At 52.2% G+C, this 14,458-nt stretch overlaps 1 protein-coding gene across 2 annotated transcripts in view; it reads right to left on the reverse strand.

Annotated features, from left to right (window-relative positions):
• The window catches only part of BIN3 (bridging integrator 3), a 46,225-nt gene that overhangs the window by 28,230 nt on the left and 3,537 nt on the right, over nt 1-14,458 (reverse strand). Inside the window, exons 1-2 of one of the 2 annotated variants that reach the window (XM_038160286.1) lie at nt 10,598-10,618; nt 4,903-4,951 (exon numbers count right to left, since the gene is read on the reverse strand). Coding sequence is in view for 1 of the 2 variants with exons in the window: in XM_038160285.1 (XP_038016213.1) it covers nt 4,903-4,951 (49 nt within the window). In the remaining variant the exon portion in view is untranslated. Of the gene's footprint in view, nt 1-4,902; nt 4,952-10,597; nt 10,619-14,458 lie in introns of those variants that run through there. The other variant, XM_038160285.1, reaches the window with a different exon arrangement.

Raw genomic sequence — 14,458 nt, forward strand, 5'->3', positions numbered from 1 at the left:
GGGGACAAGGGATGGAGGGACAGGACACAGGGAATGGCTCCCACTGCCAGAGGGCAGGGATGGATGGGATTTTGGGAAGGAATTCCTGGCTGTGAGGGGCTGGGATGGAATTTCTAGGGAAGCTGTGGCTGCTCCATCCCTGGAAGTGTCCAAGGCCAGGCTGGAGCACCCTGGGATAGTGGAAGGTGCCCCTGCACACGGCAGGGGTGGAACAGGATGAGTTTAATACTTTCTTCCCACCCAAACCATTCTGGGACTTTAGGATTCATTTCAGAAGGACAAAGCCTCTCCACCCTGCGACCCTCTGGGTGCTGTGAACCCCCCAAACCTCCCGAGCTCCCCCAGGCCCCCACCCCAGTGCCAGAGCAGGATCCACACGGGATTGAGGTGACTCCACACAGACACACTTCAGCTGCCCAGCCTGACTCACATCCCCAGCCCCATCTCTCCGAGACAGCTGCCCAAGGATTGCTCTTATTTTTCACGCCCACAGGCAGCAACTGGCTCCCAGTCCCCACAGTCTGTGAGCTCACGGAGCCTCCCAGCCACGGCTGGAGCCCGGGTATCCCGCAAAAACAGCTCCTCTGGAGAGGGAAAAGCTGCTCTCACGTGCTCCCACCCAGCAGAGTCACAGGCAGAGCCCCGCAAGGAGGACAAGCTGGGAACGTTTTGCAGAGCACACAGTAATTCCCACTCCCGGTAGCTATCCACGGGCACACGCAGCCGGCAGAGGCTGTGGAGAGGATTATCACGTTAAGAGTAACGAGAACAAGAAGTACAGGCAAGAAAATTACAATATCCTGAAGGGAAGTTTCCGTATTATTAAAATAATCCCACTGCTCTGCAGCCTCTTTCTGAAAACTCCAAATCAAACCACACTTTCTGTATTGAACGGGTTTTTTTTCTTCCAGGCACAGGGGCTGGGTAATGCAAAAATCGCTCGTCTCGGGGTTTTTATTTAAATCTACATCAAGAGCGACGAGCTCTCGAAAGCTTTGAAATAAAACAACGTTGTCTCCTTCACCCAGTTCTTTTTTTGTTTGTAAACAGTGGGCCTCCCACCTGTGATCACATCCCTCCTGCTGAAGGGCAGGATCATCATCACCACCCCGGCTACGAGGCAATGGAGCAAGACTGAAGCCAACCCTACAAAGAGATGGAAATGAGGGACTGTGAGGAACCTTCCTATCCCCCTGGGGTTCATGTTTTTTCCTGGAGGAGGAAGATGAGCTGATTTCTGCATCTTCCAGTGGTCTCAGCATCTTTGTGGATCTTGGGAAAAAGAGGGAAGTGTTTCCTTCTTCCTCTTCTCCAAAAAAAAAATTAAAACCCACAGAAATTAGAACTAAGATTTTCTGCTGAGCTTCTGCCATCCCATCAAGAATTTCAAGGTGAGTCCCATGGGTGAATATTCTCAGCCAGAGCTGCAGAGTGCAGGTGGATCTGGGGTGTCACAGACTCCACCCAGCAAGATCTCCACATCCCCATCCTGCAAGAAAGCTTCCCGGGAAAGTGGCAAAGGGAAAAAGGAGGCACCTCCCAACTGCAGAGACCAGGTTGGCCAGAAAAGATTGAAGGAAGGGAGTGAAAATGAGCAAAACTATTTAACTGGCATCCCTTGGATTCACCCCACCGTTCCCATGACATTTACTCCTCTGGTTTGGGATTTCCAGCTCGCTGGTGGAGCCCAATGGAAAGGTGCTGCAGCGGAATCCTGCTGCTCACGGAGCTCCTCCGTCCGACATCCCTGGGGAAGGCAGAGCTGCTGGGATGAGTCAAGGAAGGGAGGTTTGGCAGCTCGGGTCTCCACTCCCTGCCAAGCTGACTCAGGCCAGCCAGGAGGAGGAGGAGGGCGAGCGGTCTGAGTCAGCCCAGGCCAGGGCAGGGCCGAGGGAAGCAGGGAGGGAGGCGGGATCAAGGCTCGCTCGGCTCGGGGATGCAGGGCCGGCTCTGCTCCTCGGCTCCTGCCTGCTTGGATCATCCCAGCCCCGGTGAAGGGCAGGGAACAACCTGGGGGGACACAGGTGAACTTCAGCTGCAGCTGCAGGAGAGCTGGGGAGGCCAGACAGCTCCGACGGCAGCGCAGCTCTGCTGGGAGCGGAGCTGTCCCGAGGGAGGGAAGAACATCTCTGCCATAAGAGGCTTCGTGGCTGAGCAATAAACATGGAGAGATATAATTCTAACAGGTTTAACTCCTATCACTGGGCATTAGTTTAATTGGGCTGTGGGCCCGTGGCCCTGCTGACAGCAGGTCCTCTCGGAGCATTAGATCCTCCCACCCGGCCCCAGAGCCCGGTGACAGCTGCTCTTTTCAGGGAAGAGGAGGGGAGAGATTATGCTGTCTGGAATTGGATTTGCCCAGGTTAAGGTGGAAACAAAGCACAGCCATGTCTGGGGAGGGGGAGATCACCTCAGTTCACCAGCTGATATTTTCTACCGGGGTTTCCTTCTCCCTCAAGAGCTAAACTGTGGCTGACACCGTGCCCTTCTCCAAAGGATCACAAGCGAGTGGGCACAGGGAGTCATGACTAATTCCTCGGCAGCCCAGGCAAATTGCTTTTCAGGACTACTCCCGGCCTAGATCTGACACCAGCCTCAGCACTGAGACAACAAAAAAGCCTCTCTGGCTCGCTGAGCCTCTCGGCAAAGCCACCCCCCTCTCCTGACTGCAGTCCCAGGCCTCATGGAGAGCCAAAGAAGTTACATCCTAACAAATGCTGCTTTTTTTTTCAATCCTTCCCCCTCGCCCCCTCTTTTGTGGTCCGGTCTCTGCGAGTGGGAGATCCTCTACCCACAACCACTTCCCTTCTGATGGGCTTGGGATGCAGCCCTGGAGATGCCACACCTTCCCACTTCCTGCAGCCCAACATCTGGAACATCCCAGCCCTTGGCTGCTGCTGCTGCTCCCCAACGCCTGCACAGATGGAGTGGCTCAGCCTGCAACTGGGAGGTAAATTTGGGGGCCTGCAGCTCAAAGCCCCATCCCTTGCACACCACTGCACATGGAATGCCTGATCCTGGGGGATATCTGTGGTTTCCTGCCGTTTGTTCTGCTTTGAAGAGCTGCACTCTACGCCGGGTGTGAAGTTCCAAGGTTTTGGGCTTCCTGTTTTCTGCTTTCCCTGTATCTGCTGCCTGGAGAGCAACACCACCACCACCACCATCATCATCATCATCATCATCATCATTCCAGGGCAAGTGGAAGCCTTTTAGAAATCAACTCTGTTGACACTAAATCTTGTTCCTAAGGAGCTGAGGAAGGAAGGAAGGAAGGAAGGAAAAGGAAAAGGCCTGGAAAGGCTCTGGGTGCTGAATGAACCTCTGCCTGCCGGATATTCTGAGCTGTTCTATTTAATACACACACATGTATATATAAGCAAAGGCTGCCAACTGCTTCAGAACAGCACATTCCAGCAGCTCCGGGGAAGGGAAGATCTCAGAGGTGCCACCACTCATCTGCAGGGAGCCCGAGCACAGAGATTGCTGATTTTAGGGGAGAAAAACCTCTACAAGGGGAGGGAAACGGCAAGGAAATCGAATGTATTGAACTGGGGTGTGAGAATGGGTGGGCTGGAGATGCTCAGCAGAGCCCAGACACCCAGAACTGCAGAGCAGTTGGTTCTTGCCCCAGCCTGGAAGGACATCAGCATTGGGAGCACTGGGAAATATAATAAAGTAAAAGTAAAAATACTGTGGAGCAAGGAATGCGGGGGTTCTGGACACAAGCTGGGAGAGGTGTGAAGGGCTGAGGCTGGGCTGCCTCACCTGAGGGATCACAGGCAGCAGCACCTTGCTGGTGGATCGCCAGCCCCTGAAAAGGGCAGCTGAAAACACAGGAAAACCACGGAGGAATTTTACCAGCCCTCGTCTTCATCGCCTGCCTGGCTTAGATTCTGTACTGACAGTTTGGAGCTGTTACAGAAAATTGCTGCTCCACGGCAGCAGACAAGCACCAAATCCTTTAAAATAAAACATGACAATCAAGCCTTGAAGGGAGTGGTGGGATTAGCCCTCTGCCTCCAGGGAAAATGTCATGTCCCAAGGAGAAACTGCCCCACAAACACGGGTGCCCACGCATCCTGCGGAATTAGCTGGGTGTCCCGGAGAGGAAGGATCAGGGATGTCAGTCTGCGCAGGGGATTAGGTCACCAACGCCATCAGAGGGACAAGCTCTGCCCCACGCTGCCTCTCAGGGCTCCCTTCTTAGAGCAGGTGTCCAGGTGAGTTTTCAGGGCCAGCTCCTGGGAGGTTCCACAGCTTTTTTTTGGCATGGGACAAATGCAAAGCCAAGCTGCTTAAGAAGGGAAAATACCACAGCCAGCTGCAAGCAGCAGCACTTGGGGTAGGAGCCTCAAATCCACGGGAATACAAAATGCTTTTTTAATTTGCTTTTAAAGCAAATGCTGTGCAGCACAAATTAATTCACGCCCGAGCACTAAGCATCTCAGCTTATAAGCCTTTCTTTGGAAACAGTTATATTCAGCGATCTGAACCACTCCTCCTCCTCCATCTGCTCCGAAAGGATGAACAAACAAGCCATTGCTGAAAGAAGGAAGGAAGGAAGGAAGGAAGCAAACCCGTTCAGCCATCTCCGAGGAAAACTGTGCCAGACCAAGAGAGCTCTTCTCCCCTACCCCGCACACACACACACACACCCCTCCCAAAAAAAAAAAATTTAAAAAATTATAATTTCAACAGATCCCAAACCAAAATATTCTGCCTGCATGGGGCTCCCCCTCGCTCCTCGCACGAGGAGCCGAGCGCTGGTCACACGCGGCAACAGGTTCTGCTGCTCCAGCTCCCTCCCACACGCTGCAAAATGGGACGAGTCAAAGTGCTGGCTTGACTCATCAGCCACATGATCCAAGGCTGGAGCTAAAAAGGGGGAACTGGTTTACTCACTGTCTTGGGTACAATCTGTTTCTTGGGCTGCCCGATCTTGAACGGGATCCTGGAAAAGAGAGAGGAGAAGGGAATGTGTGAGCAGCGCTGATGCTGGGCACGGTGCTGGGGGTGGGTTTGGGGGGCAGCGGGGGGTGTCCCGGGGTGGCAGCCCCTCATTCCAGGCACTGTGCACCCCCTGGAGAGGGGAAGGGTGGGAGAGACCGTGGGGAGACCTCTGAGCATTCCAGAGGGGCAGCTCTCTGATCTCCGCTCTGTGACAGAGACGGGACGCAGGGAACGGCTGGAGCCGCGCCAAGGGACAGTCAGGCTGGATTTTAGGGAAAGATTCTTCCCCCAAAGGCTGGAATAAGCACCGGGACAGCTCTCCAGGGAACGGGCACGGCCCCGAGGCTGCCAGAGCTCCAGGAGCGTTTGGACAACGCTCCCAGGGATGCACAGGGTGGGATTTTGGGGTGCCTGTGCAGGGCCAGGAGCTGGGCTGGATGGTCCCTGTGGATCCCTTTGACTCCCCCAGAGCCACTGCTGAGGTCAGCCCCACACAACCTCCCTCCACCCCAAAGCAAGGCAAGGATGCTCCACAAGCAGCTGAAGAACCCACTCTGCTTCAAACCAAACCTGCCGGGGAGGATAAAATAATACTAAAAAAAATCCCCAAAGAAAGCCTGTAAATATTTAGAAAGAGGATATTAAAAAAAGTAACAAGCCGGTGTCTGGAGCTGAGAGCTGCTTCAAAGGATTCCTCTGCTCCAACAGCTGGAGGAGAGGCTCACCTGCCAGCACAGCTTTCATTCTTAAAATCCCTAATTCCCAGGAAAATCTGGGTTACCTGAATGAGAAGAGTACTCTAAATAAATTACACAACATATGTAAGGGTGGCTGGGTCAGCTGGGAGCAGCCACGCAGGCAGCCTGAAAATAATTGGATTTCTGTCACCTATCAGTATAATGAAAATCCAGGAATTCAACTGCTGTTGTCAATGGATTTAATTAAGTTAAAGAGGTGCTGCTTGGTTAAAGCATCTCAGCCAAAATCTCCCAATGTTTTCTGGGTTGTGATGCTTTAAATAAATAGAAAAAATTGAGGTCATAATGACATTAAAGTGTTTTTTTTTTTTTTGCCAAAGACGTTTCACCTACAGCTCAGCTTCATCCCATTCCATTCCAATGGAATCTTCCAACTTCCCATCCCAAATCTGCACCAGGAGCTTCTGGGAAAGTGTCTGAGTCCCCTCCTGAGAATTTGGACTGGACCAGCCCAAATTCTCACACTGCTACACAAAACTTGAGATGAAACATGGCTTTTGGGACTGTGTTGCTGCCTCCCAGCCTGGCTGCTTTTCCACTTGCTGGTTTTCCATTTGCTTCCCACCAGCTCCCAGTCCCCAGTACTGCTCCACCCAACAGCTGGACCCCCAGGAAATATTTTTACCAGTGTAACCTGCTGTGAAACCCAACTGTGTGCAACAGGAGAGGGAATCTGCAATGGAAGAAGGGGCGGGACGAAGCAGAAAACCCCGATTATCCAAACTCCCAACCTTGCTGTTCCCACTTTTCCCGTTGTTTTCAAACCAAGGCTGTAATTACCCACCGGGAATAATCCAGGGCTGCACCCCCCGTGACCCTCCCTGAGCAGCTCTGGAGCCAACCTGAGTCACCAGGTTTAAATTTAAGTTTTTTTTTTCGGGAGAACTTCCTGTTTATGGTTCTGGTGTAATTTTGGGTTTAACCCTTTCCAGCTCCTGTGGCAGTGTGAATCACCCTTCTTTTATAAACAAACACCACTCTGCTGTATAATTTCCCTGTCAATGACCGGGGGTGTGGTGCTTTACAGGAAGAAAACAAAAATATATGGATTTTTTTTTTTCCCTTTGTGTTTTCCTCTGTGGGTCAAATATAAACCAAAATGAGGCACCTCCCGCCTGCCATCCACAGCCAGGTGCTGTCACTTGATGTTTTTGGAAGCAATGGCACCAACTTGGTGGTGAAAGGACAAAAAAAAAAAGAGGATTTTACTCAGGGGAGTGTTATCCCACTTCAAACCAGTTTGCCACTCTCTGGCAGGGCGGGAACAAGAAGGAGCTGGAGCCAGGTTGGTTCCTAGTGGGAAAGGACAATTAAAAAGGTGATTAAAGAATTAGCTGTGCACAACAGGGCACAGAGAGCATCCCAAAGTGGTGTTCACTGGAGAAATGGTTCTGGAAAAACGGTTCAATCCAGGGAATGTGGTACCAAGAGGGATGTGGGGTAGGAAAAGCCATGGGTTGGGGATCAGAGCTGGGAAGGGAAGGCAGAGGGAGCACAGGGAGTCCTGCTCCATCCCATTCCCCATCCTCCCCCCACCACGGAACCCCAAAAATCCCTTTCCTTCTCCCAGAAACAAAGGGAAGTCAGTGGAGCCCTGCAAACCTCCCGTGCAGCAGTAAATATCTCTATCAGCATCGTGATGCCACTTGGTAATTATGTCTGTCTCAGTAAAACCTCTAAAAAAATAACCCTGTGCAAGTCAGGTCTGTTCCTCAATTATTGGAGGGTTTTGTTCTCTTTTACAATTTTACATAATTTTCCTGGTTTTTAAATCACTGCCTTTTAATATGATTCTCTGGGAGGGTGGGGGGGAAGATGGATGAGCAGGAAAGAAAGAAGGAAGGAAAAAAAAAAGATGAAAGGTATGGATTTTATTGGAGCTTTTAAACCAAATGGATTCACCCCACGCCTCCAAACTGCTGCTGGCACCGAAGTTTTGTCCCTCTGGGAGTTGTGTCCCTGCCTGCAAAATTGTGGGGGGACAAAGTGCAGCTGAGACAGCAACATCACAACCATTTGCTTCAAAATTCAGAGGTTTTTTTTTTTTTTTTGCTGGTTAGAAAATGCATGATGGGGATAACTCAGATAAACTGGGGGGAGGTGGATCCATATCCATCACTGCCATGAATTCCACGGATCTCCCTGGTACCTTCAAACTGAGCCTGGCTCTATAAACACCAAAGAAAAACCAGAATCGGTGCTGCTTTTTTTTTTTTTGCTTTTTTTTTCCTGATGTCTCGTTTCTGCTGAGCGAGAGAAAGCTGGGGTTGTGTTTGGGGTGTGAAATCCCTTGAAATCCCGTTCCTGAAGAGCCGAGCGCGCTGAGTCACAGCCAGAGCGTTCCCAGCCCGCGGGGCTGGGGGAGCACCCGGCCCCTCGCAGCCCCCTCCCTGCCAGGGCACCTGGAGCTGGGGAGAGCAGCAGGGTTCAGCGGGGAGGGTGAAACACTGCAGGGAGAGAGGGTGGGAAGAGCTTAAAGTAAGGAAAAAAAAGTGTGGGTGGAGAGAATCCTGCGAGCTCTACTCGGGGATGCTCAGGAACCCCAGGGAGGGGAAGGTGGGAGAAGCTGTGGCTGATTTTCTCTGAAGTTTCCCCAGCAATCTCATCTATTTACTTGGCTTTTCCATGTGAAAAAGCAGGGCCACACACACCAAAGCAGTTAATTCTCCTCTGGATGCACAGGAGAGTTGGAAACAAACCTCCCGGGCAGGGGGGGGATACAGCTCCATGAGGTCTGTGGGGAGCTGCAGCTTAAAACATGGAGCTCCCCCTCCCCAGCAGCCCCCTGGAAGGCAGGAATTGCCAGCAGGAATCGCTCAATCCTCGCTGAATTAGGGAGGAACGGTCCTTTCCCAGGGTGGACATCAAACCTTGGCATCACCCCTGGCCGTGGGGAGCTGGCATGGAGCTCGGAGCGTGCCCAGGGGATGAATTCCCTGTGGGATGCGATGCTTTTTCCCAGCTCATTCCAGCTCAACGCGGCTTTGCCACCCCTAATCAGGCCCCAGAAGACCCTTGGCAGATAAGCAAGCGATAAACACCAAATATTTTCACCCACAGTTGATGAAATGCTCTCCCTGGGGATGCTGAGCTGCCGGGCAGGCATTGGGCAGGGAGAGAGGGATGGACAGACGGATGGACAGGCAGGGATGGGGACAGCAGAGGCTGGGGCGCTTTGGATGGTAATTAATTTGGGAAAAGTGACACTGAGCCTCTGAATTCAATATTCCTGCCCCAGGTGGGCACGAGTGGCATTTGCAGGGGACCCCCAGGTCCCGCTTTGGTACGAACTGGTGGCCAAAACTGGTTTTTACTGGTACCACTGCCAGAGCCCCGACTAAATCCATGTTTTGTGGGAAGTGCCCGCTTCCCGTGGAAAGTTTCAGGGTTTTTTTCCTTTCTCTCTCTCTCTCATTGAAACCCCAAGCGCCAGCATAGCCTGGATGCCCGCCAGAGCTTCTCACTCTTTGAATTTCCACCAAAAATCTCAATTCCTTCACCGGAAAGAAACCTCTCTGTGCCTGCAGGCGGGAGGATGACACCCAGCCTCCCGCGCTGCCAGGGTGACCCCGACCCTCCGAGCCTGGTTTTCCCAAGGATTTTGGCACGTGGGACGATGAGGGATTCTACAAAGCCATCCCTGTACACCTGATCCTCTGCGCGGACAAAAATCATCCCAAAGCTCTCACAGAAAGTGGGTCCCTCCCTGAGCCTTTCCCTTTGGAAGCCGCTGGGTTGGGAATGGATTTGGCTGCATGCAGAAAAGCTGCCTGGTCTGGGATCAGCTGCTATCCCAGAGGGATCAAAGTGTTCCTGCAAACACTTCCAACAGGAAGGTCGCGAGCGCTCCAGGAAGGATGAGAACCTTCACTTTCCCACTCTGCTACGGAGTGAACTTGGTTGAGCTTCTCCTCCCTCTCCACTTGGGCGAAGCTTCCCTGAGGGATGGAGGTGTTAGGGAAGGACTTTTCCATGACAGGGAAAAGCCAGGAAGTTCAAAGGAAGCCGAGAGACCTTTCCTGAGCAGCGTTGCCAAGCCTCACGCCAGCCTGCACAAGGAGAGGGAACACCGCACGCCAAAATCCTGGAAACCTGGATTTGGCTCCCTAAAAACACCCAAAGGTGCAACTCCCCGGCCAGGGGGGGATGCCAGCCGTGCCCAGGTGAGCCGGGAGGGCAGGCTCAGGTTAGGCGTGGATCTCCCGGGTGCCTCCTCGCTGTGCTCCCGGCGTGTCCATGGAAACCGCAGGCACCGTCCCACCCCGCTCCCCCCTCCCAGGAACTCATGGCAACCGCTCCAAACACAGCGCCGAGGCAAAAAAAAAAAAAAAAAAGATTAAAAAAAAAAAAAAGGAAAAAAATTATTCCAACGGATCACAAACAGCTTCTGTCGAGGGAGACTCTGCGCCAAATCCCCGTTTGGGTGCTCTCCTCGAGGAGATGAGAGGGGAGGTCACGGGGCGGGCACGGCAGGGATGTGGGGATGTGGGGATGTGGGGATGTGGGGATGGGATCCCTCGGGGTGAACGCGCCCGGGCCGCAGGTGAGCGCTCCCACCTGGATTTCAGCCCCATCCCCGGGAACTCGGAGGCTTGAAGCCACGCAGGGATGTCAGGGCGAGCCGCTGCAGCGGGGGAGAAGGGAAAGAGAGGTGTAAAAAGAGGCAAAAAAAAGAGGTGTAAACATCGATTTTCTGGATTTTAGGTCAGGACAGGGAAAACGAGGCACCTTCCTGAAGTTTGGCAGATGAGCTCCTGGGAGCGGGTCCCTCTGCATCCTGCACAGAGCCAGGCGCGGTGTCAGTGTTAAGCAAATCAAAAATAATGTCAGAATCCTCTCTCCCACCCATTCCAAGAGGAGCATGAAAAAAATAATGATATTTTACTCACCCATCAAAAGAAAATTACTCACGCAAGGCGCGTGGGCGAGCAGAATTTTGCAGGGCTGTTTTAGGCCCTGACTATGCTACAAAAATATCCATTTTAAGCACGGTTGTGAAACACGGTTGTGGCTCAACCAGAGCACTGGGTTGGAGCTACCTGGACAAAACAGGTGGAAAAATGAACAATTAAGGAATAACCACTGCGAGGCCCGTGATGGTGGCACGGGAGGCGGCAGGTGGCTCTTCCCGCTGCTCCACCCCGGGAAATGCCCGGCTGGCGCTCCAGTTTCACCACGATAAAAACTCTGGGATGTGCAAAGAACCTTGCACAGGTAACAGGGAGGTGTTTGGGAGCCTCGCTCACCGCTCTGGTATCCACTTGCTTCATCCCAGGTAATTTTATCCCATGCTCATCTCCCGATGCCAGTATCACTGAAACCTGCAGGGAAGGGGGAGCGCTGCCATCGGCCACGCCGGCTCCAAAAAACACAACATTGATTCAGGGGAAGAAAACAGCCCAGGGATGGGTTTGCATTGCACCCGCCCAGCGCGGACACGGCTCCCAAACATGGAAAACACTGGGAATAACCAACAACCTGGGCAAATCCATAACATGGAAAACATTGGGAATGACCAACAACCTGTGCAAATCCATAACATGGAAAACATTGGGAATAACCAACAACCTGTGCAAATCCATAACCCAGAAAACATTGGGAATAACCAACAACCTGTGCAAATCCATAACCCAGAAAACACCAGGAATGACCAACAACCTGTGCAAATCCATAACATGGAAAGCACCAGGAATAACCAACAACCTGGGCAAATCCAAAACATGGAAAACACCAGGAATGACCAACAACCTGGGCAAATCCAAAACATGGAAAACACTGGGAATAACCAACAACCTGTGCAAATCCATAACCCAGAAAACATTGGGAATAACCAACAACCTGTGCAAATCCATAACCCAGAAAACACCAGGAATGACCAACAACCTGTGCAAATCCATAACATGGAAAGCACCAGGAATAACCAACAACCTGTGCAAATCCAAAACATGGAAAACACCGGGAATAACCAACAACCTGTGCAAATCCATAACCCAGAAAACACCAGGAATGACCAACAACCTGTGCAAATCCATAACATGGAAAGCACCAGGAATAACCAACAACCTGGGCAAATCCAAAACATGGAAAACACCAGGAATGACCAACAACCTGTGCAAATCCAAAACATGGAAAACACCGGGAATAACCAACAACCTGTGCAAATCCATAACCCAGAAAACATTGGGAATAACCAACAACCTGTGCAAATCCATAACCCAGAAAACACCAGGAATGACCAACAATCTGTGCAAATCCATAACATGGAAAGCACCAGGAATAACCAACAACCTGGGCAAATCCAAAACATGGAAAACACCGGGAATAACCAACAACCTGGGCAAATCCAAAACATGGAAAACACCGGGAATAACCAACAACCTGTGCAAATCCATAACCCAGAAAACACCAGGAATGACCAACAACCTGTGCAAATCCATGACATGGAAAACACCAGGAATAACCAACAACCTGTGCAAATCCATAACCCAGAAAACACCAGGAATGACCAACAACCTGTGCAAATCCATAACCCAGAAAACACCAGGAATGACCAACAACCTGTGCAAATCCATAACCCAGAAAACATTGGGAATAACCAACAACCTGTGCAAATCCATAACCCAGAAAACACCAGGAATGACCAACAATCTGTGCAAATCCATAACATGGAAAACATTGGGAATGACCAACAACCTGTGCAAATCCATGACATGGAAAACACTGGGAATGACCAACAACCTGTGCAAATGCATAACATGGAAAACATTGGGAATAACCAACAGCCTGTGCAAATCCAGAACCCAGAAAACATTGGGAATAACCAACAACCTGTGCAAATCCAGAACCCAGAAAACACCAGGAATAACCAACAACCTGTGCAAATCCATAACATGGAAAACACCAGGAATAACCAACAACCCCGCTTTTGAGACTGTGCAAACCCACCCAGCCTCTCATCCTCCGGGGTGGAGGCCCCTTTTCCCTGTGGGAATTCACCTGAGGGGAGTGGGAAACCGGAGCAGGGGATGTTTGGGATCTGGTTATGAGGTTTGGTTTGATGCAGCCTCAGGAACCTTAAAAATCACTTTATAAAGTCAAGAATGGGGCACTCGGGGCAGTAAGGGGATGACACAGTAAAATCCAGCACTCCACTCCCTTTATTTTTCGAAGGAGTGATGGCCAAGGGAATCACTGGATTGCACACGAGGAGGGGGATGAGGCTGCTCCAAGAGATCCTAATGCCTAAAGGAAGCCATGGAGCTCAGCTGAGATTCCAAAAACATCTCAGCTGTCCATGCAAGGCTAGAAAGGCAGAGCTGCCTCACTGCCTGGGTGCAGGAATTGGGAATTTAGGGCTTAATCCAGGCTCTGTCACCAGCAGGAGCCCTCTGGAACAGCTTTCCTGGGTTGGTACAAGGGTCATCCCTGTGCTCTTGGGAGTGACCCCTGTGTTCCAGGGAGCAATCCCTGTGTTCCTGGGAGCGACCCCTGTGTTCCTGGGAGCGACCCCTGTGTTCCTGGGAGCATTCCCTGTGCTCTTGGGAGTGATCCCCATGTTCCAGGAGCATTCCCTGTGTTTCAGGAAGTGATCCCCATGTTCCTGGGAGTGATCCCTGTGTTCCTGGGAGCATTCCCTGTGTTCCAGGGAGCATTCCCCATGTTCCAAGAGTGTTCCCTGTGTTCCTGGGAGTGATCCCTGAGTGTTCCCCGTGTTCCTGGGAGCATTCCCAGCCCTCATGCAGCACAGAGAACTCACAAGGAACGAGGCATGGCCCAGGATTAACTCCACACAACAAAGCACCAACCTGCCAACAGTCCTTCAATCTCTGGGGATTTCCCTTACAAAAAAATTAAGGATATGAGTGCCCAGGAGCCCAAATGGTGGCAGCTTGTGCCACTTCCAGCTCTGCAAGACAAAGCTGAGGACAAAACTCCATCCCCTTCCTCAGCTGCAGCATCTAAACCCTGGAAAAAGTGGGATCAACCAGGACTAACGGTGCAAACGCCAGAGAGACGCACATGGAAGCTGAGCAAAGTCCCTGCTTCCCTGAGGGAAAGGAATTTGTAGAGCATTTTTAAAGCTTGATAGAAAGTTCACAAAGTGTATATATGCATAATCCAGCACTTCCCAAAGCAGCCAGGGCTGGAACAAAGCTCTCCCTCCCCAGAGCAATGCCAGGGCCGGACGTGCCTGGCTGTGACATTTCAGCAGTGGGGCACGACCCCACGTGTGTCAGCGCTGCCACGGACGTCACGCCCGGCCCTGCAGCCGTGAATGGCCCGATTGATGGCGGGAGGAGAGCCCCGGGAAGGGGCAGCTGGGAGGGCAACCCCGGGAAGGGGCAGCTGGGAGGGAGCAGCTGGACTGAGGACAGCCCCGGGAAGGAGGGGCTGGGCTGAGGGCACACGCAGGGCACACACTCCCGGGGATGGACTGAGGGCACACACACAGAGCACACACAGGGCTGGACTGAGGGCACACACTCCCAGGGATGGACTGAGGGCACACACAGGGATGGACTGAGGGCACACGCTCAGGGATGGACTGAGGGCACACGCTCAGGGATGGACTGAGGGCACACACTCCCAGGGATGGACTGAGGGCACACACACAGGGATGGACTGAGGGCACACACAGGGATGGACTGAGGGCACACACACAGGGATGGACTGAGGGCACACACACAGGGATGGACTGAGGGCACACACACAGGGATGGACTGAGGGCACACACACAGGGATGGACTGAG

This window comes from Motacilla alba, chromosome 22, assembly GCF_015832195.1.
Source record: "Motacilla alba alba isolate MOTALB_02 chromosome 22, Motacilla_alba_V1.0_pri, whole genome shotgun sequence".
NCBI classification, from domain to species: domain Eukaryota; kingdom Metazoa; phylum Chordata; class Aves; order Passeriformes; family Motacillidae; genus Motacilla; species Motacilla alba.